General features: G+C 45.7%; 1 protein-coding gene across 1 annotated transcript; it reads left to right on the forward strand.

Annotated features, from left to right (window-relative positions):
- The first annotated feature begins 54 nt into the window (after positions 1-54).
- On the forward strand, positions 55-27,926 carry ZFPL1 (zinc finger protein like 1). The gene is made up of 8 exons (XM_082270174.1): positions 55-235; positions 18,237-18,352; positions 20,292-20,403; positions 20,702-20,895; positions 21,171-21,246; positions 21,330-21,497; positions 24,545-24,668; positions 26,860-27,926. The coding sequence occupies exons 2-8, from the start codon at positions 18,251-18,253 to the stop codon at positions 27,044-27,046; spliced, it is 963 nt and encodes a 320-aa protein (XP_082126300.1). The 5' UTR covers positions 55-235; positions 18,237-18,250; the 3' UTR covers positions 27,047-27,926.

Below are 27,926 nucleotides of genomic sequence, written 5' to 3' on the forward strand. Positions count from 1 at the left end.
TGAGGTGTAGGCGCTGCGCCGTAAGCTTGTCACTGTCACCCGGAAGAGACGTGGCAGACAGAAGTCAGATAGAGGAAAAAATTAGAGAAAAGTCAGCAGCTGTTTATGACGAGTACGGAGAGGTGGAGGGGAGGTTAGGGGGGTCCTGGGTTACAGCAGAGACCGGATACTGGAAGAAGAAGGAGCAGGGGGAAGAGGCTGGGTGGTGGGGCGTGTCTGACCCTGGCAGGATAAGGTAAGTGCGGGGATAGATACATGGCAAATATTTGCTACTGCTTCCTGCAAGAGATTGGATGTGCTGTGTATATGAGAAGCCTGGAGACCCCCAGAGCTCTGTCATGTGATGATGGGAAGGGGGTGCACCAAATGCAGGGGAAAGATGGCAGATACCCATCACAGGTCTGTCACTGACATCAATTCACTTCTCATAGACACCTCTATAAACACGTATGCTTGGATCATGCATGTTTATTCCAGTACAGATGGCAGATACCCATCACAGGGCTGTCACTGACATCAATTCACTTCTCATAGACACCTCTATAAACACGTATGCTTGGATCATGCATGTTTATTCCAGTACAGATGGCAGGAGGAGCCCATCATGATCCCACACTCCTATGGCAGGAGCCTGTCCTGGGGAATGGCTAGAATGAAACCTGATGGGTGACCCCCGTTCCTCCTGAGATGAGCGGGGGGTATAGTGTACTCCGCTGGTGGCCATAGACAAAAATAACCCTGACCAAGCCAACCAGAACCAGAATAAACCTGACGTGGGGTCATTTATTTTCTGAGTTTAAGTCATATTTGTACAGGAATGCACCACATACTAGCAGACTTACCCATCATAATGTTCCCTCCAGCTCTACGCTGTCACTGATCCCGCAGGTCTCCGGCACTTCCATCTTTGCCTAGCCTTCACCTCTTGGTCCACTTGAATGGCTTGGCTGTGATGACGTCACTCTCATACTGGCGAATGGGAGTCACATCCTCGCAGCACAGAGCGGGTGACGTTAATGCTTGTTGAGCTGAGTTGTGCATGCGTGGCTCAGTGCATATTACAGCTGACTGACAGAGGGATGCATTTGAGATAGAGGAGGCCAATAGGGTCCCTTCTGTCATAAAAGCCCTACCTGTGGGGGGTTTCTATATCACTTTAAAGCTGGTCATAATATACAATACAATCTGATTGAATAGTCTCCTTTAGGGTCACCGTACACAATTAGGCTCTACAATCAATTTTAGAGTGGTTGTAAACCTTAGATATGAGATCTGAACAAAGCATATCCCTCTATAATGTGTACTTGTCTCACTCCAGAGCACTAAGTGTCATTTCTGTCTGATGCTTCCTCCCTCTGCTATCTGCTTGAGTCGCTTCTAATGAGTTTTCCTGACATCAAGAGAAAAATGGTGACAGGGCTGGGAGCTCCAACTGAATGACAGCCTTGGAATTGTGCCTTTGTGCCGTGTGGAGGGGCGTGTGTCCCTTCCCTCCAATCAGCTGTCAGAGCTCTCCTCACTGAGTTCTGCAGAGTGCAACTTCAGCTCTCCCCCCCCTTTTTTTCTGACAGCTCAGACAAGTCCTATAAATTCAGCACAATGAACACATGTAGAGAAGACTGCAGATAAACAGATACAACCTTTTGTAGGAGGATTTGTTTCATCTGTGTATCACCTGAGGCCAGTCACTTCACTGGGTATATGTAAGGCCGGGTTCACACTTGATTCACATGCGGCTCACAGCAGGGGTCCAGTGCTTCCCTGTTCTTCATTTCAGGGATGAATCAGGCCCAAATCTTTGCCTGAATTAAAACCTGAAATGAAGCCAAAGAAGCACAGATCCCCTGTGCAATGCGCTCCACAGCCGCCCCCCCCCCCCCCCCCCCCCCGGAGATGTGTGAACTGGCTCCATTGTTCACTCTCTCCTGTCATGCATGCAAATTTCCCTGCATCCAATTTGCATAAGTGTGAACCCAGCCTCAGGGTTTACAGCCACTTTAGGTCTGCCAAATCTATGTAATATAAGGACCTACCTAATAAATCGATTTAATCCAGACAGGTATGCCCTTCCACTACATAGTTGTTGGTAGATCTAAAGTAGATTGTACCTTGTGGTAAGCTTTAGATTCACCAAAACGATATATGAAGCACTGCATGAGAAAAAGATATCATTTTGGCATGAGCTGGATTCAATGGACACTTGGATATTTGAAACAATTGCTGTTTTTTGTTCACATATATGTGTATGCTTTCAGTTAGTATTCTGGTTATATTGTTTTAACTGCATTAAGCATGTATCGGCCTTTTGGCTAAGATCAAGTGTAGTATCTGTTCTTATCAGTTGGTATGGACCTTGATGGTTAGTATCGGCAGGGGCTGAAATGAACCGGGCGCTCTGGGCGTTACTGGAGGCCCGGGAAGTAGGCACTGTCAGAGAAAGCCAGATGGGTCCGCCCCTATCAGTTTGAAGGGAGCGAGAAAGCCGGTTTTGCCAGTTTTCCGGTTAGTACTGCTCCTGGAGGTGATTGGTAAGGACTGGCGGATGGTGGTGGGAGGACCTTTCCTCCTGGGTTGAATCTGGCCTTGCAAAAGGCTTGTCCCCAGTTGAAGGCAGGTTCTCCCTAAGCTGTCTAAAGTTCTGATGCCTCCTGGTAGGATGGGCTACACTGGATCTGGCCAGGGGCTGAGACCGAAAAAGCCCTTGGTGTACGTGCCCCTGGGGTGGCAGCCCAGGGGTGCCTTAATTCTCACTGGTGAGGGGGCAGCTCACCTGAATTTTTCGGCACCTTGGTCACTGCACCATCACACTTTTTCTGCACCTGCCTCTTGGGGCGGGTCTTTTGGCCAGCACCAGAGGAATTTTTTTATTCCTGGCCGAGGGGCCTGTCAAGGTCTCGCACTTTGGCACTACCCAGCACTTCTCCACTTCCCCTTTCCCCACTCTGTTTTTCTTTGTCGTGTGTTCACGTTTGTCCCTTTTTTTGGTTGTACTTGTCACTTGCACGATTAGTACGGCGTAGGTCCTCGGGCCTGCCCTGAAAGTCTTGGGAGGGGGTGGATATGGCCTTTTGGCTTAGTTCGCCCTCTCTCATGGGGTCTTCCTTCGGGGGAGCCCCACCTAGTACTTGGGGTGGTCTGTTTCGGCAGCCCCCCTGGAGAACGGGGTCTGCCTGGCATCGGCTGGGTGGACCTAAGTAAGTACCTCAGTCCCCGTCAGGAGCTTCGCGCCCCGGGGGATCAGGGTCAGGGCCCTTCCTCTTCGGAGGAGGGCCATGTGTACGCCTTGTGCACTTTTTGTGTGTCTCACGTTTTGCGTGTGTGCACTTTTTTATGCACCGGGTGTAAGTCTTTTGAGTGTGTTAGTGTGTTTCACACACCATGGGCAAAAAAAAAAAATTAAGCATGTATGTTTTCACTTTTATAGGTTAGCGCAGCTAATCACATTTTCCTTAGTGCCTCTTCACAGCCCGTCAAATGCCCTCTGAAGAGAGATCCAAAAACAGATTGCTCTTCAGAAAGCATTGCTAGTGTGAAAGAGCCCTCAGAGGGTGGTGGTAAGCACTGTCATCGGTCTTAAACGGCTCACTGGTGCTGTGTCTGAGGAGCAATCCGCATTCAGATCACTTTTGAGGGGCAGTGAGGAGGCATTGTATCGCCTCCATACAGCTTGCTTTAGCCTCTTGATCCCTACGGTTGAGATCCACCTCCATGTCCTGTCTGCAGCTAGCACCAAAGCACACTGATTAGACCGGCTGAAAAAGGGGAGGAAGAACCTTGGGCCAGCGGTCACGTTGCTTTCATTAGGAGGCAGGAGCAGAGACCCTAGCTTTCTCTACGGCCCCAATCCCCGGTGCAGCTTTTCTCCCTCCCAGGAGAGGCAGGGTGCGCCGGGAAGATGTAATTTGTGCATTGTCATGTAGTCATTCTCTGCATCAATACAGAATCATTCAAGGCTGCATTGCGATGCGTCGATTATAATCTACACTCCCTAAGTGTGACCTTGCAGATTCTAAATGTTCGCAGGCCATCCATGCATGATCCAGATGATAATTGAGCTCTGTTACAAAAGATTGCTCTACTAGCATCCTGGTTGGATCGGGGAAGCACCTGAGCTGGGCAACTGTTTATCACGTGACCAATCCTGTGCAGTAGATCGCTTCATACCATAAAGTGTTTGTTAACCTAAAAAATTAAATCCTGTTCCCTTAAAGCATGTTTTACAGCACAGTGCTTGTGCTGTGTCATTTGGCCCCCTGCAACACCTGAAATACCTGGCTAATCCTGCCTGACTATACCTTCCCCTCTGTAAACTGACCACGGTTTATCATGGCTGCTGAGCCCTGACACCGTGATCAGTTTATGTGTCATCCACAGCTCTCACCTCTGTTCTTCTGTGTCCTCCTCTTCCCTCCCTCCCTGCCTGTCAGCTTGTATCAGTGCCCCCCCCCCTTCTTGCTGGTATCATAACTTATGGTTGTTAAGACAGTCCCCTCTGTTATAATAAATGCTGTGCCCCACTGTATGTGTTTTCTAAAAAATCCACCAATTTGTATTGTGTACCTTATTTAATTGCACTGCTCGACAGGCACAGTCTCTCTCTTCTCCTCCCCCCGGCTGACGTCAGCGGGGGTATTCTCAGCCCCTCCCACTTTGCTGTCCGACCTGGAGAGGAGAAAGGTGGTCAGTCATGGGACCGCCGATCGGTGCTATAAAATAAGGTATTAGCGGATTTTTTTTAGAAACACATACAGTGAGGCACAGCATTTATTATAACAGAGGGGATTTTAGTAACAACAATAAGTGGGTTAACATCCACTTTAAAGCCGTATTAAATCCAAAAACAAAAATGTATTAAATTGCAGCTTACCAACTCTTAGATGTAGTAGCTGCATTCGTTTTTTTTAGGCTTTTTTTCTTTTATTTTCACCTGGTGATCTGGCTAGTAAGGCCCCTTTCACACGGCTCCGTTCCGTCGACGGAGCCATTCTGCTCAGCGGGGGATCAATCCGCTGATCACCGCTGAGCAGGCGGATGACAGCTCCGTCTCCGCTCTGTGTGCGGAGAGGGAGGTGTCAGATCCCTGCTGTCCCCTATGAGGGATCGGATGAGAACGGGGACCGCCTATCTGCTCTCATCCGATCCGCCAGACAGATGGAAATTAGGGTTTCCATCTGTCCGGATTTGATGGACAGGATCGGATCGGATGTCAGTGGACATGTCTCCACTGACATTTGCAGCCCCATAGAGATGCATGGGGCATCCGTTCAGATCCGCCTGAAAAACTGACAGGCGGATCTGAACAGTCCGTATGTGTGAAAGGGGCTTAAAGCCCCGTACACATGAGTAGAAATTCGTCTGGGAAATTTCGTCCAACGACCGATCTGCCGATTTTCGGCTTGTTAGTATGATGCTTCCGACAACCGACTCCAGGATTTTTTTGCCCGAAAAGTCGGTGTGCAGGCTATATAATTTTTGTCGACCTTCAAAAAATGTCAGATTTTCGTCTCATAAGTACAGATTTCGATGGGGAAAAATCTTATGAGCAAGACTAGGCATGCTCAGAGACGAAAGAACACAAAGAAAGCAATCCAACACATGACATCACTTCTGAAGTAGAATTCTGTCGTGCGGGAAAATTTGTGTGCAGTCTAGAGCACATTCCAACCTACAGACACCACTCTGGACAAAAGACGGACGACTGGTCGGCGGAAATTCGTTGCGTGTGTACGAGGCTTAAGGCTGTTCTTCTTTTTTTTTTTTTTTTTTTTTTATCTTCCTTCAACAGACCAAGCTGCCCAGACAAAGTAGCAGTTAGAGGAATGAGAAACTCTAGCATGCAGGGCATTTGTTGGGCTTTCAGAAAGAGGACCAATACTGCAGGACATAATGGAGTCTATGGCAAAGTGCAGCTAACCCGCACAGGAGCCGTGGGTACACTGGGCTGCACTTGCAATGTGGAAGAAGCGCCCTAGGTCAGTGTGAAAGCGCCCTTAGTTACAAGGGACTTCACTCCCTTGACCTCTTGGCACACTGTGTGTGGTTGGTTGACTGATTCAGCCCAGCATCATCCACCCATAACCAAAATATCTACCCTTGTAATCATAATGCTGAGTATTGCAAACTCCATTTTTTTTAATAGGATATAAAATTTTAAATTAAGGTTATAAATAAATCAAATCAGCCTGTTTTTATATAGTATGCAGCTATATTTACCTGCATACATGTAGGTAACTCCCCAGTAACTCAGAGGTGTGTCTGTGAACTGGGTTGAATCATATCTGAGGCTGGTCACACTAGTTGATCGAGGTATTGTGTATTTTACCTTCACATATGTCTGATGCTGCTTGTACCCTTTTCACAGTTGGTTAGTTTAATATAAAGAGAGTGCAAATGCCCAGATGGTCAGGAACAAAACGTGTTAAAGCTGAACTCCAGTCAATTAAATTCCTACTTCTCCCTAAGGCTCTAAAGAATGTACCCCTCATTATCCCAAAATGGCAGGCTGAGTGCTTATTTTCTGTATGTGATGTAACCGCTCACTATCAGACTACAGCCTACACGAGCAGCCATGATACTGATGGGCCCTATGGAGTGTTCTTTATAGATTTCGGCATTGGCATCGGAGCAGTGTACGATCTTGGCCTCTCCCAATCAAGGAGTAAAAGAGGAATGTCCTGAGCTGAGGTTGGGAATGTCCAGATTACACAGCGATGATGTAGGGACACCAGCTCTAGTGCAGGGAATGGAGCTGGTCATTCAGTGCTAAATGAAGCCTCTGTTTATGCGGCCCAGGGGTATTTTTACGCACATGCAAAACTTTTTCCCATATGGATACAAATACTCTCGTGTTTATTTTATGTCTGGAGCAGCCTTTCTCAACCTTTTCAACACAGAGGAACCCTTGAAATAAATTTCTGGTCTCTGGGAACCCCTGCTAAAAATTAAAAATCTACAACTCATGACACATTAGTGTGACAGTCAGTGGGAAGAATGCTCCTAACTATTGTCATCATTGGGAAGAATTACCCCCTTACAGATCGCTAAAAGGAACAATGGTGTCATTGGGAACTTATCTGAGAGGCAGAAATTGCTCAAGGAACCCTGGTTGAGAAACCCTGGTCTAGAGTTTAGTGCTTTTAACACACCCAACTGCACTGCAACATTGTGTGTGTGTGTGTGTGTGTGTGTGTGTGTGTGTGTGTGTGTGTGTGTGTGTGTCTTTCCATTAATTTTAAATTAGTGCACATACACAGCACACACATCACACCACAACACACAGTTCTGGTGTTCATGCTTTCCACTTTGTCTTGGCTGACATGTAAATTATTTTATTATTCTTTGTAATTTTTAGGATTGATTGACTAACTAAATATTAAGGTTAGATAAGACTTTCTTCTAGTATATTATCGTATGTATCTTTTCACATTCACGTGGTACTCAAGTGGAATTTTTTTTTTTTTTATGAATTATAATTTTTTTTCTTTTTTTTTATTCAATATGCCCAAAATTCACATAAATTGTCCATAAACGCCAGCCCAACCTGCAGGTTAAAATTGGCATATGAAAAATGGATTAGCAGCAGCAAGCAAGCTGACCTGTTCCCTTTTATGAGAGCTGCCATCCTGATAACCAGGAATAAAGGGAAGAAGAAGTATGGTGGGAGTAGGATTTAAAGCGGAGTTCCACCCTGGATTTTTTTTTTTTTTTTTAAAAATACCCCCGGGACAGTCAGGGCTAGTGCATTCCACAATGGCTAGCCTCTGATCTGTCCCGGGTTGCACTTACCTGTTAGGACAAATACTTACCTTGGTAAACGTCTTGTCCAGCGCTGCCATCTCAGATGTGGGCAGCTTGAAGGCAGCGAGATCCCCTTCGGCGTCTTCTTCCGCCTCCTTTTGTCCCACGATGCTCTGCGCCGGCCCCGACGTCACTTCCGGGTCGCGCGCGTCATCCCTCTACAGCTTCTGGGCATGCCCAGAAGCTGTTTAGAAGGGGATGACGCGCGCGACCCGGAACTGACGTCGGGGCTGGTGCAGGCGCAATGATTCCTGGGAGCGATGACGTTCAGCTCCCAGGAATCATTGCAGAGCCAGGAAGTGACGACGGGCCGCGGCCGAGGAAGGAGGAAGAAGGAAGTAAGGTAAGTATTTTTTCTTCGCTACGAGGTAAGTAAAAAAAAAAAAAAAAAAATATGCGATTATCCATTTCTTTTTCAGGTGACCCGGAGCGAGAAGATGGAGGTAAGTATAAAATGAGGGTGGAACTCCACTTTAAGCAATAATGGCCTAAATAGTTTTAAAAACATAAACAATATACTGCAGATGTTTATGAAACAGAGAGACTTCTGCAAGCCCCATCCAAGGTAAATGAGAGCATGTATGGATTACAAGCCAATGCTTGGTGACCATTGGATCGTATGATGGAGATTACAGTTCTCAGTGCTTTGGAACTGTTTGCAGTAGACATTTATTTAATTTATGTATGGACAAAGAGTAAAATAGGTATTGAACATGCATAGTGCTTCTAGATAAATATATTTCTAAGGCCCTGTTCACACTTGAGCGTTTTTCAGCTCGTAAAACGCTCATCTCTGAAGTCTCAACACGCCCAACAAGCAAAATCCTATTCATTTTAATGGCCCCTGTTTACATATGAGTGTTTTGTTGCCTGAAACAAAATGCCTGATGCTCAAAAAAAGCTTATTTTTTAGCAGATTACAAGCTTTTTTGTTAGATGTCAATACCTGCCTCCAAACACCTGAAAGAAACGCCTGAAAACTATACGCTCAGGTGTGCATGGAGCCTAAGACCGCATTTACACTAGTCCAACTTGGACCGCGACTTGTCAGCCTGACAAGTCGTGGTCCGTCACGCTCCCATTGTGCGGTACAGGAGCCGTTCTAATAGGAGCGACACAAGTCGCTCCGACTTAGAAAAAGGGTCCTGTACTACTTCGGGGCGCTCCAAAACAATACGGTGATAACACCTTTCTCCTGCGCTTAGAATCCAAGCTCCCTGGCCACACTTGCCACGGGACTCACATAAGGCATCTCGGAAGGCTAGAGTCTTGCTGCCTACAAAAGGACTGGGGTAGTCCAACGGTACTATAGGCAAAAAGAAACAAAAAAAGGGCGCACCGACCTAGCGCATTATCCTCAATAAGGCTTTATTTGTACAACATATAAAAAATGGCTACTCACAAACAAAGGTAGAAAATAGTCATATCAAGCTCAGTCGCTCGAGTGTCAGGAGTAGTTAATTTATTAGTCCATATTCCTGTTAAGATGACGGCTGACGCGTTTCGAGGCTTCCATCTTCCATCTGAATCTAGACAGTGACACCTTCATAGGAAAGAGTCCAGTCTTTGTAGGCTCTATGGATGGTATCTTCAGGAAGGACTGCAAGTTCCAGCAATCCTTCTGGGCAGTGGGAACTCTGACCCAGGCATATTACTGGGAATCCAGACTCCAGCAACAAACAGGTCAGACAAAAACAAAGCAACAGAGGCCCAAGGGGTTCTTGTTGCTTTGTTGGTTTGTTTTTGTCTGACCTGTTTGTTGCAGGAGTCTGGATTCCCAGTAATATGCTAAGGTCAGAGTTCCCACTGCCCAGAAGGATTGCTGGAACTTGCAGTCCTTCCTGAAGATACCATCCATAGATCCTACAAAGACTGGACTACTTCGGGGCGACCTGGAGGCGACTTGCATAGACATTAATTTTATGAAGTCCGTGCAAGTCGCGCCGAAGCTTGAAGATGCCTCCTGTATGGAGAAACTAGTTGCATGCATTGCCCAGGTATGATTTTGGCCCATTCTTCCACACAAATAGTCTTCAGATTTTGAAGGTCCCGTTGGCCTCTTCTATGAACTCTGATCTTTAGTTCTTTCCATAGATTTTCTATTGGAAGTTAGGTGATTGGCTGGGCCATTCTAGCAGCTTTATTTTTTTTTTTCTTTGAAACCAGTTGAGAGTTTCCTTGGCTTTGTGTTTGAGATCATTGTCTTACTGCATTGTCCACCCTCGTTTCATCTTCATCATCCTGGTAGATGGCAGCAGATTTTTATCAAGAATGTCTTGGTACATTATTACATTTATCCTTTCTTCAATGAAATTAAGTTTGCCAGTACCGCATGCTGAAAAACAGCCCACACCATGATGTTTTTGGGGTGATGTGCAGTGCCATTTGATCTCCAAACATGGTGTGTATTATGGCATCCCAAGAGTTCAATTTTGGTCTCATTTGTCCAGATTATATTCTCCCAGTATTTCACAGGCTTGTCTAAATGTTGTGCAGCAAACTTTAAATGTGCTTCAACATGCTTTCTCTTACGTCCTCCGACAGTCGCCGCCTCTTCATATTCGTCACATATGGGGTATTAGACTTTGCTCCGAAGGAGTAGCTAGGCAACAGAATATGTTAACAATAAAGCTTTTAACATATCCCACCCTCAAGGGGTGGTCCCCTCAGTCAATACCCTCCTACTTCCTGCAACCATATCTCAGTTTTAATGTCTAGCTTGTCAGGAGTGGCTGGCTTTTTCTGTGCTGGGGCTTTCTGCCCCAGACTCTTTCTTCTTTTTAAAATTTTGTTTGAGTTTTCTCTCTACCTTTACTTAGCTGTTATTTTTGTCAGCATTAGTTAGTTCTTCGGACGAAGAGGATCATGCAGACTGGGTCTCGGGCTGATCCCCCTGATCGCAGGTCGTGGGTCAGTGGCTTCCCAGTCTGCCTTCGAGCGTTCAGCCAGGTAACGCTCCTGGCACGGTGAACGACCCATCCCTGTTCGGTGCAGGGATGATTGGTGAGGTGGCTACCTCACTGGACGCTGTGCGGTTTCTTAACCCCCATTTTGTGCGTCTTGAATGCGACTCTCCCTGCCTCATGTGCAGCGGCTTGTTCGCCTGTGCGGGTTCCCCACGCCATGTGAGGTAAGTGTATTTATGTGGGGACCTGTCTGTCTGGGGGGGTGTCAGTCTGGGACTGTGTAACCTGCCTTTAATCACACTGCTTGTCTCCCTATCTCTCGGCTGCATGCTGTGGGCTGCAAGGGGGGGGGGGGGGAGATGTGTGACACTGTCTGTGTCAGGCTGATCAGTGTGTGAAGCTGTGTGCTGTGGGGCATGTTTTTTGGCATGTTTGGGCACTGTACAGCGATCGCTGCGGCGATCTGACATGTATTCTGATACTGGAATGTAATGTGTGTTTTTTACTGCACTGTGGAGCGGCGGTTTCGGCGCCAAACGGCGCCATTTTGCCTACTCCCGCTCCGGCCACATGTTTTACATGCATGGCGGCCATTTTCTTGTAGCCTCCATAGGCTTACATAGAGCGCCCTGGCAGCATCACTTCCTCTTTCCTGGAACACCGATCGAGGCAGCAGCAGCGGCGAGGGTCTCCTCAGGTTTTACCCTTCTGTTCTTGCTATCCATTGCCTGTGTTCAGTTTGCATATTCCCTGTGGGGGTCTTATTGTGCTGAGTGTGGTGCGGTGGGCTGCGCTTGCCGCGCTTGCTTAAAAGGGGCAGTTATCCCTTTGTTGTCTGGCATTACAGGGGCAATGGACTCTCAGGAGGGAAAATTTCCTACAGCCTTGGTGGAAAGCCAGGGGACCGCTGTCTCCCCCCCAGGGGGGGATTTGGCCACTATTGTGGCTGGCCTTGCTGCTCAGGTGCAGATGCTGGTGGCTGCTCAATCTACTAAAAGGCCCAGAGTTGCTCTTTCCTCTGATTCTGAGGGTGAGGGTGATAGGGCTGTTATGGCAGGGGCCTCCTTATCGGGGTCCCGCTCCTCTCTTGATCTAATAGGGTCTGAGGTGGAGGCTGATGTTGAGGGGGTTGATAATTCTCCCCCTGGCTCGCCTGAAGAGCTTGCAATCATGGATGAGTTGATTGCTTCCATAAAGCAAACGCTGCGTTTGCAGGATGAGGTGTGTCCCCCCGCCGCCTTGGCGGCTTATGGGACGCAGAGAAAACGCAGGACGCCGCAGGTTTTTCCCTGCAATGATGATTTTCAGCGCGCTGGTAAGGAACAATGGCGCAATCTACGCAAACCTTTTGCTGTACCAAGTAGATTCAAGCTGCGTTATCCTTTTTCACCTTCCACTGATGAAAGGTGGTGTGTGCCACCCCCAGTGGATCACGCAATTGCGGTTTTAAACAAAGCCACTGCGATTCCTGCAGAGGATTCCCCTGTGTTCCGTGACGCCACGGATAGGAGACTGGAGTCTCTTACCCGTCATACTTATTCTGTTACGGGTTCTATGCTTAAGGCTCTGTTTGCTTCTCTCATGGCGGCCCAGGCGATCGCAAGTTGGACGCAGATGCTTAGGCGCGTCCTAGTGGCCGATTCGGCCTCACCGGCGACCCTGGATATGGTGGATCAAATCCACCAGGGTGTCATGTATCTGTGTGATGCGGACCTGGACCTGGTTCCGTTGGCTGCATGTGTGCACAGTGTGGCGGTGTTGTCTCGCCGCCTGATTTGGTTAAAATGTTGGTCGGTGGACCAGTCTTCACGTAAGACCTTAGCCAATCTGCCTTATGATGGGTCTCGCCTTTTTGGGGAGTCCCTGGATGTGTTGATTAAGGGGATCACCGGGGGTAAGAGCACTCTCTTGCCCCATTTCCCCAAAGCTAAGGGGGCTTCTGGGAAGAAGCATGCTAATTTTCGGCCCCCTCAGGGGTCCTTTCGTGCCTTTCGGCCGCACTACAAGGGCAAGCCGTTCAAAGGTCAAGGCTCTCAGAAGAAGCCCTGGTCTGGTAAACAGAAGTCCGGCCAATCCGGATCTGCAGCCCATAACAGTGCGGCCTGAAGGGGCGCCCTCACCCAGTTTTGGGGTGGGGGGACGCTTGCTCGGTTTTCTTCAGCCCTGGTTGGCCCGTGTGCGGGACAGATGGGTTCAGGAAATCGTTCGATCTGGTTACAAGATCGAGTTTCTCTCTCGGCCGGAGAGCAGATTTTTTCCCTCAAATCTTCAACTGTCTCCAGAGCGTTTGCGGGACCTGCACCTGGCGGTGCGGGACCTGAGGGCTCAGGGAGTGGTGGTTCCGGTGCCTCATCGGGACAGATTTCGGGGGTTTTATTCCAATCTGTTCACCGTGCCCAGGAAGGAGGGCAAGGTTCGTCCAATTCTGGACTTGAAGGCTCTGAACCGCTCTGTGCGGGTTCGCAAGTTCCGCATGGAATCCCTGCGGTCGGTGGTGGCTGCCCTGGTTCCGGGGGAATTCATGGCCTCCATCGATTTGAAGGATGCGTACCTTCACATCCCCATTTTCGAAGGTCACCAGAGGTACCTTCGATTCGCCATTGCGGAGGATCACTACCAGTTTGTGGCGTTGCCTTTTGGTCTCGCCTCGGCTCCGCGGGTCTTCACCAAGGTGCTTGCACCGGTTCTGGCATTGTTGAGGGCCCAGGGCATTTCTGTCCTGGGATATCTAGACGACATCCTGGTTCGGTCTGCGACCAGCCAGGGTCTGGAGGAGGACCTGTCTGTCACGATGCGAACTCTACAGGAGTTTGGTTGGACGATAAATTTTCCAAAGTCGACGCTGAGTCCGTCGGTTCGTCTTCCCTACCTGGGAATGATTCTGGACTCGGTACAAGCGAAGGTCTTCCTGCCGGAAGACAAACTCGGAACTCTTCAGGAGGAAGTCAGGTCCCTCAGGGACGTTCCGCACTCGTCTTTAAGGACGTGCATGAGATGTCTGGGATTGATGGTCTCGGCCTTCGAGGCGATTCCCTTCGCCCAGTTTCACACGCGGGGTCTCCAAGCGGAGATCCTGTCCAAGTGGGACGGGCGACCTCAATCTCTGGATCTTCAGATCTCGTTGAGTCATCGCACCAGAAGAGACCTTCTGTGGTGGCTCCAGTCCCCGATGGTGTCCGGGGGCAAGTCGTTTCGTCCTATCTCGTGGACGGTGATCACCACGGATGCCAGCCTGTCGGGCTGGGGTGGTGTTCTGGGCGTTCTGTCTGCCCAGGGGACTTGGTCGGAGGGAGAGTCTTCCCTTCCGATCAACGTTCTGGAATTGCGTGCGATAAATCTCTGTCTTCATCGCTGGACGGACCGGCTGCAGGGCTGCCCAGTTCGGGTGCAGACGGACAATGCCACGGCGGTGGCCTACATCAACCACCAAGGGGGCACCAGGAGTGCCCGGGCGGCTCGAGAAGTGGCCGACATTCTGTCTTGGGCCGAGACTCATGTCCCGGCGATAACGGCAGTTCACATTCCGGGGGTGGAGAACTGGCAGGCGGACTATCTGAGTCGCCAGACCCTGGATCAGGGGGAATGGTCTCTTCACCCGGCTGTCTTCCAGATGTTGTGCGCGAAGTGGGGTCTTCCAGATGTGGACCTGTTCGCGTCTCGTCTCAACAACAAGGTGAGAAGGTTCGTGGCAAGGACGCGCGACCCTCGGGCAGACGCGTCGGACGCGTTAGTGGCCCCGTGGCATCAGTACAGGCTGATGTACGCGTTTCCACCGATTCAGTTGCTGTCCAGGTTCCTTCGCAGGTTACACTCGGAACGCAGCACGGTGATTCTTGTGGCACCGGACTGGCCTCGCCGGTCCTGGTACGCAGACCTCGTGAATCTGGCGGTCGACGCCCCTTGGCGTCTACCTCTTCGAGACGATCTACTGTCTCAGGGACCGATTTACCATCCTGCTTTACAGTCGCTGGCTTTGACGGCCTGGCTGTTGAGACAGAGGTCCTGAAGGAGAAGGGTCTCTCTCCAGAGGTCGTTCATACTTTGATCAACGCGAGGAAGTCTTCCTCGGGGAAGGTTTATTACCGTACTTGGAAGGCCTATTTTGCCTGGTGTGAGTCCAGGGGGTTTTCACCCCGCACGTACTCGGTTTCCCGTGTGCTGTCTTTTCTTCAGACGGGTGTTGATCAGCGTTTGGCGCTGGCTACGATAAAGGGTCAGGTGTCTGCGCTGGCCGTTCTGTTTCAACGTCCCGTGGCTTCCAACTCCTTGGTTGGCACTTTTATTCAGGGTGTGCGGCATCTGGTTCCTCCTAGGAGGGATCCTTTGCCCCCTTGGGACTTGAATCTCGTTCTATCTGTGTTACAACGTGCTCCTTTTGAACAGATCAGGGAGATCTCGTTGTCTATGTTGTCCAAAAAGGTCGCCTTTTTGGTGGCGATCACTTCGGCTCGCAGAGTGTCGGAGCTGGCGGCTTTGTCCTGCAAGTCTCCGTACCTGGTTATTCATTTGGATAAGGTGGTCTTGCGACCTAATCCTTCTTTTCTTCCGAAACGAGTTTCGGAATTCCATCTTACTGAGGATATTGTCTTGCCTTAGCTGTGCGCGAAGCCTAAACATCCAAAGGAGGTGAGATTGCATTCTCTGGATGTTGTTCGGGCGATAAGGGTTTACCTTAAATCGACTGAGTCTTTTCGTAAGACTGACTCCTTGTTTGTTCTTCCAGAGGGTCCTCGGAAGGGCATGGCGGCTTCGGCCTCTACCATCGCCAAATGGATCAGGCAGACCATTGAACAGGCCTATGCTTTGCAGGGTAAGGCTCCTCCTGTCCCTGTGAAGGCGCACTCTACTAGATCTTTGAGTACGTCTTGGGCCTGTCGTCATGGGGCTTCTGTAGCCCAGGTGTGTAAGGCGGCGACCTGGTCGACCGTGCACACTTTCACAAAATTCTACAAAGTAGATGTTCAGGCATCGGCGGATGCTTCCTTTGGCCGCAAGGTTCTTAGTGCGGCTGTTCCATAGGGTCCCTTGTTGGGGACTCCTGGCTGTTGGGATAGTTTTTTTGTATCCCCTGGTTTTTTGTCTTCTCCTGGGTTGTTGCTCCTGTTGAGCACTTGTTTTTTTGCTGTTGCCCAGCTGGTTTCCTTCCTTTGGTAAGGTTCCTTTCTTTGATGCGGAGACTGCGTTGCCTTTTCGGCGCGGATGCGTTTCCCACCCCTCATGTTTGCACTGCTTTGGGACGTCCCCATATGTGACGAATATGAAGAGGCGGCGACTGTCGGAGGACGTAAGAGAAAACGGAATTTTTGTAAAATCTTACCTGTAAAATTCCTTTCTCTGAGTCCTCCGACAGTCGCCGCCCCCGCCCCTCTTTTGGGGTTTGGTTGTATACTCTACTGCTATTCCACTAAAACTGAGATATGGTTGCAGGAAGTAGGAGGGTATTGACTGAGGGGACCACCCCTTGAGGGTGGGATATGTTAAAAGCTTTATTGTTAACATATTCTGTTGCCTAGCTACTCCTTCGGAGCAAAGTCTAATACCCCATATGTGACGAATATGAAGAGGCGGCGACTGTCGGAGGACTCAGAGAAAGGAATTTTACAGGTAAGATTTTACAAAAATTCCGTTTTTTCTTCAGCAACGGCGTCTTGCATGATGAGCGTTCATACAGGCCATCGCGGTTGACTGCATTACTTATTGTTTTCTTGGAAACAATTGTACCTGCTAATTCTAGGTCTTTCTGAAGCTCTGCACAACTGTTCTTTGGCTCTTGAACAACTCTTCTGATAATTCTTTTCACTGTCAGAAATCTTCCGAGGAGCACCTGGTCGTGGAGGGTTTATGTTGAAAAAATGTTCTTTCCGCATTCAGATGTTTAGTCCCCGTTCACACTAAGGCGACCTGTGAGGCGACCAGGTCGCCGTAGGTCGCCTTCCATAGGGAAGCTGTGTACCCGTTCTAATAGGAGCGACACAAGTCGCTCCGACTTAGAAAAAGGGTCCGGAGCTTCTTTTGGGGCAACCCGGAGCGACCGTCATAGACTTCAATGTTATGAAGTCCGTGCCGGCCGCTCCGAGGTCGCCACGGGAAGTAGCGTCGCTTGTATGTGAACGGGGCCTCAGAAATCCTTCTATAAACAATGGCATCGGTATGTTTTGCAACAATAGGGTTGCGAAGGTCTTGAGAGAGCTCTTTGCTTTTACCCAGCATGAGATGTTTCGTGTGTGACACCTTGGCAATGAGATACTTTTTTTTATTGGTCATTAGTTGAGACTGAGCCAGCTGATATTAATTTGCACTGACAAGGGGCAGAATTGCTTTCTAATTACTGATAGATTTCAGCTGGTGTCCTGGCTTTTAATGCCTTTCTGCACCTCCCTTTCTTCATGGGTCCAATACTTTTTCCCTATGTCATTTCATTACACATAACTTCATTTCAAAACTTATGTTTCTTTGTATGTATGAATTGCATTGGTTGTTACCGACATGTGGTGAAAATGTAATGTCAATAGCACCTTTAGAAATGCACTATATTACTATATTATTAAGTATTAGGACGCCTGCCTTTACACGCACATGAACTTTAATGGCATCCCAGTCTTAGTCCGTAGGGTTGAATATTGAGTTGGCCCACCCTTTGCAGCTATAACAGCTTCAACTCTTCTGGAAGTCTGTCCACAAGGTTAGGAATGTGTCTGTAGAAATGTTTGACCATTCTTCCAGAAGCGCATTTGTGAGGTCAGGTACTGATGTTGGAGAGAAGGCCTGGCTCGTAGTCTGCACTCTAATTTATCCCAAAGGTGTTCTGTTGAGGTGAGGACTCTGTGCAGGCCAGTCAAGTTCCTCCACCCCAAACTCCCTAATCCATGTCTTTATGGACCTTGCTTTGTGCACTGGTCCAAATCATTTGGTGGAGGGCGGGATTATGGTGTGGGGTTGTTTTTAAGGGCTTGGCTCCATAGTTCCAGTGAAGGGAACTCTTAAGGTGTCAGCATACCAAGACATTTTGGACAATTTCATGCTCCCAACTTTGTGGAACAGTTTGGGGATGGCCCCTTCCTGTTCCAACATGACTGCACACCAGTACACAAAGCAAGGTCCATAAAGACAGGGATGACCAAGTTTGGGGTGGAGGAATTTGACTGGCCCACACAGAGTCCTAACTTCAACCCGATAGAACACCTTTGGGATGAACTGTGAGCCAGGCCTTCTATCCAACATCAGTGCCTGACCTTACAAATGCATTTCTGGAAGAATGGTCAAACATTCCCATAGACACACTCCTAAACCTTGTGGATAGCCTTCCCAGAAGAGTTGAAGCTGTTATAGCTGCAAAGGGTGGGCCAACTCAATATTGAACCCTGTACGGACTAAGACTGGGATGCAGTTAAGGGTCATGTGCTTGTAAAGGCAGGAGCCTCAATACTTTTGGTAATCTAGTGTATATTTACCTAGAAAAAGAATGGTGTTCAATACTTATTTTACCTGCTGTATATTCCTAAAGCTCTAATGAGTTTGCTTCCTTTTTTGCAGGTGTATCCGCCATTATGGGTCTTTGCAAATGTCCCAAGAGGAAAGTTACAAATCTTTTCTGCTTTGAGCATCGGGTCAATGTTTGTGAACACTGTCTGGTAGCCAATCATGCAAAGGTAAGAGCATGTAATCAGTCTGCTAGTGGCATCTTGTTTTAAACTTTCCAATTAAATAACATCATTTATATACTAGTGTGTTGGCTATGAATTTGTTGGGCATCCAGTTTTGATCCCTTTATTGAGAGAAATGCAGTATGTTAGCTGCCATTGTTGGAATCCTTTTGAGAAGGCTGGTTTCTTCTATTCCAAAATGGAAGAATCTCTTTTCTTTATTAAAGCCAGGATAAAATTAAGTTACCTGTTTTTTTGTTTTTTTTTCCAAGATACAGTGCATGGTCATTAAAGAGGTTGTAAACCTTAGAGAAAAAATAAAAACCTGAAGGACAAAGGCAATAATGAGCTAGAATGCACCGCATACTGACTCCTTATGAAATACTTACCTTAGAACGAAGCCCCCGCAGCGCCTCCCACTCACCGGTGACATGGCCGACATGTTCAGCCATCTTACTTCTGGTATTGTGTCCTCTGGCCATCATATTGATGACAGGGCAGGAGCCGCTGTTCACTGCACAGGGATCTGAAGGAACGGCACGGGCTGCCGTTCCTTCAGAGCGCGTGCGCCAGTGATGTCATTGGCTGCATGCAAAGTAAATATCTCTTAAATGGTACATGTTTAGGAGATAGTTACAGTACCTGTAGATAAGTCTTGTCATAGGTTTACCTATAGGTACAAGTTGCAGAGGAAGCTTTACTTCCTCTTTAATGCAAGCACCTTTTAGGTGTCTGCTATTCGGGACCAATGACAATTAAAGTGTTCCTAAACCCAGGACCCTGCATTCACTATATCTGGTCTCCCACAGTACACAGAATGTGGAAATGCAATTATTTTAGTAAATATAAACTGCTAAATACTTTTTCTCATCAGCAGTCTTGGGACTTCTATCTGTTCCTGGTGAAGCCTGTAGGAGGAGTTTTCATACTGCACTGAGCTGTCCTATGAGGCTGCAGGGCTCCAAACCCTATGTCTAGACATGTCTGGACAGTGCTGATTGGCCATGCGCTGACCTCATGCACTCTTCCATGTAAAAAAAAAAAAAAAAAAAACCCCCACTAACGATCAGGACCTGGAACTCCCAATTCTGGGGTCACCTGATCGCTGTGATAGCATCTGATTGGCTATAACAGTGATCAGTCACTGTGAAGCCTGCCCCCGTGTTTTCTCTCCGTGAATGGAGGAGATAGATACATTGTATCAAAGTGTGTGTATATAATAAATAAAAATTAAAAAAAAATCAAGGTTTGACCTAGGTTAGTGTTTGGGTAAAGGTTAGGGTCAGTATTTTTTTGGACAGAATTTTTTTTTTTTTTAATTAGTGTCAGTGTCCGTGTGTTTTAGGTAAAAAACAACAAATAACATACATATACGTGATATCGCTGCAATCGTCAGGAGCTGGAGATTTTATTTTGGATTGTTCTTTGGTGGAAATTTATAGTAATAGGAAAAAATATACAGCTAAATTTTTATTTTTTTCTTAAAAATTGTTTTTTTTTTTTTTTTTTTTTTTTACTATTTTCGGCTAATTTTCCTTTTGATAATAAAAAAATCAGAAGGTATACATTACCTTTTTAGCACCAAATGTAAGCTTAATTTGTCCTGAAAAAAATGCAGTGTAATCAACCTGGATGCACAAATTTGTTTTACCCTTAGGCACAAAGGGGTTAAATTTTAGTAAATTAAACCTTTCCTTTTCTCAACCATTACTTTTAGCGTTGCTTTTCCTATATATATATATATATATATATATATATATATATATATATATATATAATGGTTTCTGTGCACAGTCAGTATACCACGGTTCATTTTCTTTATTATTTTTATTTTATGGTGTTTCTAGCTGAGCATGACCACAGACTAATAATTTCCCCCTCTATACTCTTCTCTAAAATGTTTGTGTGTGTATATATAAGTATATATATAATTTTTTTCCCCCAGTGTATTGTTCAGTCATACCTACAGTGGCTTCAGGACAGTGATTACAACCCCAACTGTCGTCTTTGCAATACCCTGCTTTCATCTAAGGATACTGTACGCCTTGTTTGTTATGGTATGAACCTTTCTATATATATTGCAAGAGAAGAGTATCTTGTTTTGCTTGCTTTTGGTGAGGTTTTATTATTGTTGTTGGTATTATTAGTTAGGATTTATGTAGTGCCAACAGTTTGTGCAACATTTTACCTTATAAAGGGAGACAGAACAGTTACAACACAATTTAATACAAGAGGGTTAGGACAATCTAATATAATCTAACAAATAAGTTAAACTTCCCTGTTGTATAAACGTTTGTCATCGCTGTAAAATGTGCATATAAAGGATTTTTTATTTTTTTACTTTGCTTTATTCAGATCTATTTCACTGGTCCTGTCTGAATGATCTGGCCTCTCAATTGCCACCAAACACAGCACCCGCAGGGTACCAATGCCCAAGCTGCCAGGGACCGATCTTTCCCCCCAACAATCTTGTCAGCCCAGTGGCCTCCACGTTGCGGGATAAACTCTCACTGGTCAACTGGGCTAGAGCAGGGCTTGGCCTTCCTTTGGTAAGTCACACGTTATGTATTTTTTGAGTTTCCATTTATTATCTCTGCTATGTTCATATTGCATAGTTCTTTATAGTGCTGCACACTTTTTATTTTACATTTTGCCTTCTCTTTAGTTCTCAGTAAATATTGTTATATTTGTGTAGTAAACATGCATTGTGTAGCTATTGTATCTACTTCTCTATTGGCTTTCTTTTGGCAGAAATTGTTGCACTCTATATAAAAAAGCAAGGATTTATCACTGTTCTATGTCATATTTCCTTTTTCTTGATTAGATTGAGGAGGCAGAGCCTGTAGATGAAAACTCCCAGCATGATATTACAGATTACAGGGACTGGTCAGTTGTGAACTGTGAGTTTTTCATTACTTCCATTTGCCTTTTAAACTCTAGGCTATTTTCTGTGAGTTTAACACTTGTTTGTGTTTCTCCTCAGCATCCCCTGATCACCTATCAGAAAGTTCAGAAACATCACAGCAGTCAGGATATCTGTACAACTCTGTGCCCACACCCATCGTACAGCATGGGTTGTCGGGAAGCGCATCAAAAGACCACCCTGTCATTACTGGAGACACTGGAGGGGAGAGTGTTGCTTTTAATGCAGGTAAGAGTGGTGCAGGGAGCTGGATATAGGGGATATAACTAGAGAAATGTTCTTTGATGGGGGATTTGAGGAGAACCTGCCACATTAAAGCGGAGTTCCGGCCACAAAATCGACATAGTCGATTTTGGGCCATCCTCTTGCTATAGCTCACCTGAAAAAGAAATGGGTAATTACGATTGTTTGTTTTTTTTTTTTTTTTTTTTTTTTTACTTACCTTTTAATTGCAGAAAAACATACTCTCCTTTCTTCCACTTCCTCCCTCGGCGGCCGCGGCCCACGCCGTCACTTCCGCTTTGCAATGATTCCTGGGAGCTGAACGTCATCGCTCCCAGGAATCAATGCGCCTGCACCGGCCCCAACGTCCGTTCCGGTTCAGGCGCGTCATACCTTGCTAAACAGCTTCTGGGCATGCCCAGAAGCTGTGCAGGGATGATGCTGCAGACCCAGAAGTGACTGCGGGGCCAGCGCAGTGCATCGTGGGACCGAAGAGGACGCAGAAGAGGAGATGGCAGCGCTGGAGAAGAAATTTTAAAAGTAAGTATTTCTTCTAAAAGTTTAGTGCGAACCGGGACAGATCAGAGGCTAGCCATTGTAGAATGTACTAGCCCTGACTGTCCCGGGGGTATGTATGTTGAAATTTTTTTTTTCTGGCTGGAACTCCGCTTTAAAAACATTATTGGTCTTAGAAGCTGTCATTTTTCTACACTGTTCGTAAAACCCTCACAAACCTGTAGGGTGCTCTCTGTAAAAAAATAAACCCATAGAGAATCCTTACCTTTTTTTCCTTGGATTCTGGAAAGCTAGACAGTGTGTCTATGTTTCCCACCCCTATGCTCACTTCTTTGCACATATCTGTAGGGACCCACAATAAGTGATGTCACATCAGCTCCTGCTTCATTAAAAGAGTTCATTGTAACAGCTTGTTACATTAATCGACATATCCAAAGTAAACTTTTTGTCACATTGTAATTTGTTGTAGGTGTTACACTATAGTACACAGGATTGTTCTCTGGTTTGCTCATAGTTTCAGCTGCAGCAAAGGTTTAGGTCCTGTTCACATTATCACGTGGGAATGTGCATGTTTCTGTGCACATTACTGCAATGTGAAGCACCACATTCTACCCATTCTACCCCAGCGCACCTTTTCAACAGAGTTGCATGCCAGTGAATTAACATGCACTGTCAAAACAGGTGCATGTCTGATTTCTGGAATGCTGAGATGCATGCCAGCCCATTCATTTTGAATAAGCTATCTAAGACAGGGCACATAAACATATGAATATTAGAAAAGAGGGAAAATTCGAAGTCTCAAGAGTATTGATAGGAAGAAAATATTATTTTCCCTAATCCTCTTCCAGGACAGCTATATGAGATATGATTGTTTCTTCCCTCCACACAAAAAACAAGCCAGCATATAAAAATCCCTCCCACCCCCTGGTCCCTTAGTTTAGTCTGTGTTCCCTGTGTCCAGGTATGTTCAGAAACATTTGCTTTTGTCTGGTACATATTGGCTGTTGGGTCAATGGTCCTCCTCTGGTCCCAGATTCGCTGTGGCATATTTGGAGATTGTGACTGGAAGGTTCCCTCTGTTGTTCAAGCAGATTTGCCCATGCCAAGAACTTGTCTCACAAACTTGGTATTGGGCAACTCCTGTAGCCCCCAGCTTTGCCTTTATCCCCCAAGTCATCCCCATACCCCCCCTCCCCCTCCTGCATGTGGTCTGGTGGTTTTCCGCAGAAGGGGAGACTGGGTGTCACTTCTGCCCATGATGTCATGTCTGCAATTGCCATAATTTGTGGGCGGATGCCATGTTTGAAGTCTCCCTTTTGGCCAGAGAAGGGTGACAGTTCTTCCAATATACAAAACGACAATAGATCCAACGCCAAGGATATCAGTGATAACTCAACAAATTAGGTAATTGTGATCGCTGCTGACTAGCTGTGGGTAAACCCAAACAGTGTAATGTCCAAAGTCCCTCAAAGCTTTCCAATAAGGAGAGGAGACAGCTGCAGGGGGTAGTAATTTTTACAGAAATAAATGTGTTGGGTCACCTGTACCAGGAGATAAGTTATGTACTGTTTGAGAGTTAATACAACTAAAAAATACTATTAAATTAAACAAAGAAAAAGCAGCTGCTGTGGCCCAGCCTTCTAGAGCCAAAAGAGTGAACCAATGAGGAGGAGAATGCAGGTATAACTTCTGCCGCAACACAGCGCTTGCTATAATATATGTGCTTTTAATTAAACATGTGCAAGATTGAAAAACAACAACAACCAAGCCAGTTTTACTGACTAAATGCTATCCTATAGCTAGCCCTAGGTAAGTGAATAGTGAAAGGAACTATAACAATAAATATAAGAAATATGAGTTCATAAATTGATGAATATACACCTAAGTGAAATATGATAACGCCACCAAATTGCACTTTATTGGCCTTTTGGAGGCGTTATCATAGAAGGAGTTATACCTGCATCTGAAGCTAAATCCTCTGCCAAAACTTCAGTCAGCTGTTCCAGCCCCCACAAGAAAAAACTGGCTGATTTTCTCAGGAGAAAATTGGTTCAGTAGGGTGACTGGGGTACGATTTTGCATGTTTCTTTACCAGATTGCAGAGAAATGGGGCATGCCCCCTATAGATCTTTGTGGGAATAAGAAATAAAAAGATATACTTTTTTTTTTTGCTAAAGAAAACCGGGTACTTGGGGATGGATGTGCTGTGAATGGGAGTTCAGTCTGGCTTATGCATTCAGTCTTTACCAGTAATGGTATTTCTAGGAATATTCTAGGACAGCATTCCTAGTTCTCACCTGTTTCTCACACTTTGTTTATTTATGGTTTAGGTGGAATTTATTAAATTTTTGCCCTCGTGCACTGGTGGAGGCATTCATCTTTTAGGCTCAACTGAGAGAAAAGGGGGTAGGAGGGGATTTTTTTAATCTGTTGGCTTGTGTTTTCTGTACAGGGAAGAACTATTCACCTTTCATGTAACTGCCATGAAAGATTCCTAGAAATATTAGTAAGACTAATGGGAATTTTTTCTTTTGTAGCCTCCACTCCTAGGAAAATCTATGACACTCGAGATGTTGCTGGCTCCCAAGACACAGTGATCGATTTTGATGAAGACAAATATAGGAGGAGACCGACACTGAGCTGGTTGGCAAGGATACTGCGGTTAGTTTAGTATTATGAGGATTATTTTATAATATTCTAATTTACTGTGTTAACTGTACTTCAGTGAATGTTTTTTCCTGATGAGAGTAATGTGCTGTTTAGGTAGGACAACAGTGAGCTTGGAGAGAGGGACATTCTTTCACAAACAGATCTGTGCCATCTGTTGGATTTGGCCACACTTTTTATTTGGACTTTGATATTTAAGCCCAATTCCAGGCAAATGTGAAAATGCTGTGTAATAAGCTCTTCAGCAGTACACACTTTGTGGCATTAAACATTTTAATCAGAGAAGAAAGCAGGGCCAGGGATGACCTCATCATCTTTGTTGTCCAGTCAGCAAGCTGGGGCCATGTTTAGTTTTTATAGTAGTGCAGCAGCTGCAGTAGACCTGCTTTGTCTTCTGGTAGAGGTGTGTGAATCTTGAGCCTGGCGGAAGAGAATTACAAATCCTTTGTCGGGCAAAACCATACCTGTTCTCACAAGTATTTAACATTTGCCTGGATTCTGGCTTTGAGGGCCAATTTAGATGCAATGCACAGCACTACACAATACATGTGTTTTTCCTGAATAGCACCCTAAGTCATGTGCATTGCCGTGCACTGCCTGGGATCCAAAGCGGTAACAGCTGCTTAGAGAGCATGGATGGAAAGCAGAGATTGTGGATTGAGACCATTTATAAGGCTTTGCAGCATACTCAACAAACCCACCCACTCTGTTATTTAGTAGTGTAAGACTGCCACATATGAAATGTAGTTCTGGCAAAAGATCCATGCAGAAGGGCTAAAAGTCTAGAATATAATTTATAAAGTTAGAAAAAATTTATAAAATTAATAAAGAGATGAAAATATATAGTGCTTTAAAGCAGAACTTCAGCCCTAAAAGGAAGTTCTGCTTTTCTGCCTCATTCCCCCCCTCCTCCCAACTTTTGAAGAGGCCCACGGCCTCTTGGACATGTCATGGGTGCCAGGAGGCTGTGGGACTATTCATAGGGTGCAGCATGGCTCGCCCCACAGTTAGCAGGACGGTCCCGGGGAGCTGGAGACCGGCAAAGAGCCGGCCTGGATGAAGACCATGCTGGATCCCTGGACAGGTAACCTTATTGAAATTGGTGGGTATCCTGAAATGGTGACTGTTTATGACTTTTAGTTGGACAAATTTTCAAATCATTATGTGCATCTGTAATGCAAAATCTTTGTAGACCTTACACTCAATCCACAAAGCTAACACACCAGGATAAGGACCCTTATTTAAAAAATATATAATATATATATTCTGCTCCAAATTGTAATGAGATTTAAAAATGATAGTCATGTGGCTAAATTGTTATCCTTGTGTTAGGGTTTTGTTGAATTGAACCTCTTTATTTTTCCTCAATTATTTTGTTTCTGTATTTATAATAAAGCAGAACTGAAAGTACAAAACATAAAATTGGGAGCAGACCAAAGCTTTATCGCAGAAGAGACGTACTATGTATTTTCTGCAATAACCTACCTGTCAGTTCACCATCTTCTCTGCATGTACAGCTCTATGTACATTCTCAGGAAAGTGCCAGGATGAATGAACTCCTGCATATGCACAGGAATTACGTCTTCCCACACTGGCCAATCAACCTGGGGGTCCCCAAAGAATTCCTCTAACTTGCTAGGATCTTCTCTCAACTTACTGTTTGGCTGTGGGACAGGAAGATAAGGGAAATCTCCGCAATGGGACACAGATGGCGAAAAAAGTAGTTATAACCCCTCCCTTGTTCTATTCAAAAGTTTTGCCTATAGTTCTACTTAAACCACTTCAGCTCCAGAATATTTTATTTTACCCCCTTAATGAACAGGCCATTTTTTGCGATCCGGCACTGCGTTGCTTTAACTGACAATTGTGCAGTCATGTGACGCTGTACCCCATCGTGGCCACCGTACCCGCTGATTGGCCCCCGCTGTGTTCAATCACAGCAGGAGCGACGTGCCCCTGAAAACCCCAGCACAAAATTACGTACATGTACGTGATTTTGCGCAGTTGGGCCGTCCTGCCACAGTATATATGCGTTAGGCATATATCCAAATCCCATATTTCTCTATTGTCTTCTAGGCTACCTATTACATTTTATTTTATATTGAAATATGTACTCTTTACATAGATACTGTTTTCCACTGACCCTGTAACCTGTTTATCTAACTAGCTATTATTTCCTTTACAGCAACCGTGCTGGTTCGAAGTCCCAGCCAGCTTCCACCAAACAGCGGTTTTTCATAGTCCTAATAATTGGTGTATTAGGCTTCTTTACCCTAATTTTACTTATGTCCAAATGGGGTAGAGCATCGGCTGAAAATGACCCGAATCTTGACCCACTATTGAATCCTCACATCCGAGTTGGACAAGAGTAGATGATACTTCACCATTCCAGAGAAAAAGACAGCCTTGGACTATGTCCCTATTTGACATCCCCAGTAGTATACAAGGCCAATGGTGTACCAATCAGAACTTTAACTGATCACCTGATTTGGGAATTACAACTAATGTTTTAACAGGAGGGCCTTGACTTACTGAACATCATTTACTTCAAGTCCCTTCAGCCTTTGTACTGAAAGAAAGGGGACAAAAAAAGAATAAAAAAAAACGAAAGTGTTGGTCCAGTTGTGATGGCCAAGGTGTGTATTATTTAGACCAGAAGGGACAATGACCATACTTTATATAACTACTGCTTCAGGGATTGCGTGGTTCCCTGTAACTGTTTTGTGCCTTTAGAAATGGCACGAAAACAACCGTTTGCTGAATCAACAACCAGAAAGGCCTTCGGAGCCTGAAAACAGCTAAAGATCTTGTGGAAAAACGTCAACCTTATTTTCTGTCTAATTTTACAACTACAGTTTTCTGTGTCTAATGAAAGCAGAAGTCAAGAGAATTTGAAACCCACAGGAACTGGAAGTCAGACCCATAAATGTTTTGTATACAGCTATTTTTAATGACCATCCTGTAATGCATTCCTGTTGCCCCTGTACCTGATTTTGGCTGTTTTTGTCATTCACCAACAGTGTGAAAACAATGACGGAATAAGTAATACAGGGTTTATTAGATAAGGGCATAGTGACCGACAGTCACTCATTTTCTGAATTTCAGTAAAATACAAGTTTCTTTCTGATATTGCCATTCTGACAGGACATATTGCTAACAATTATACACTAAAATATTTAATGGTATCAGTAATTCTTAAAAACAAATCAAAATATACTGTTGACACTGTCCTAGATTGTTTCTGCTTTGTAT

Source organism: Pelophylax lessonae (genome assembly GCF_965119305.1).
Source record: "Pelophylax lessonae genome assembly, chromosome: 10".
Lineage (NCBI taxonomy): Eukaryota > Metazoa > Chordata > Amphibia > Anura > Ranidae > Pelophylax > Pelophylax lessonae.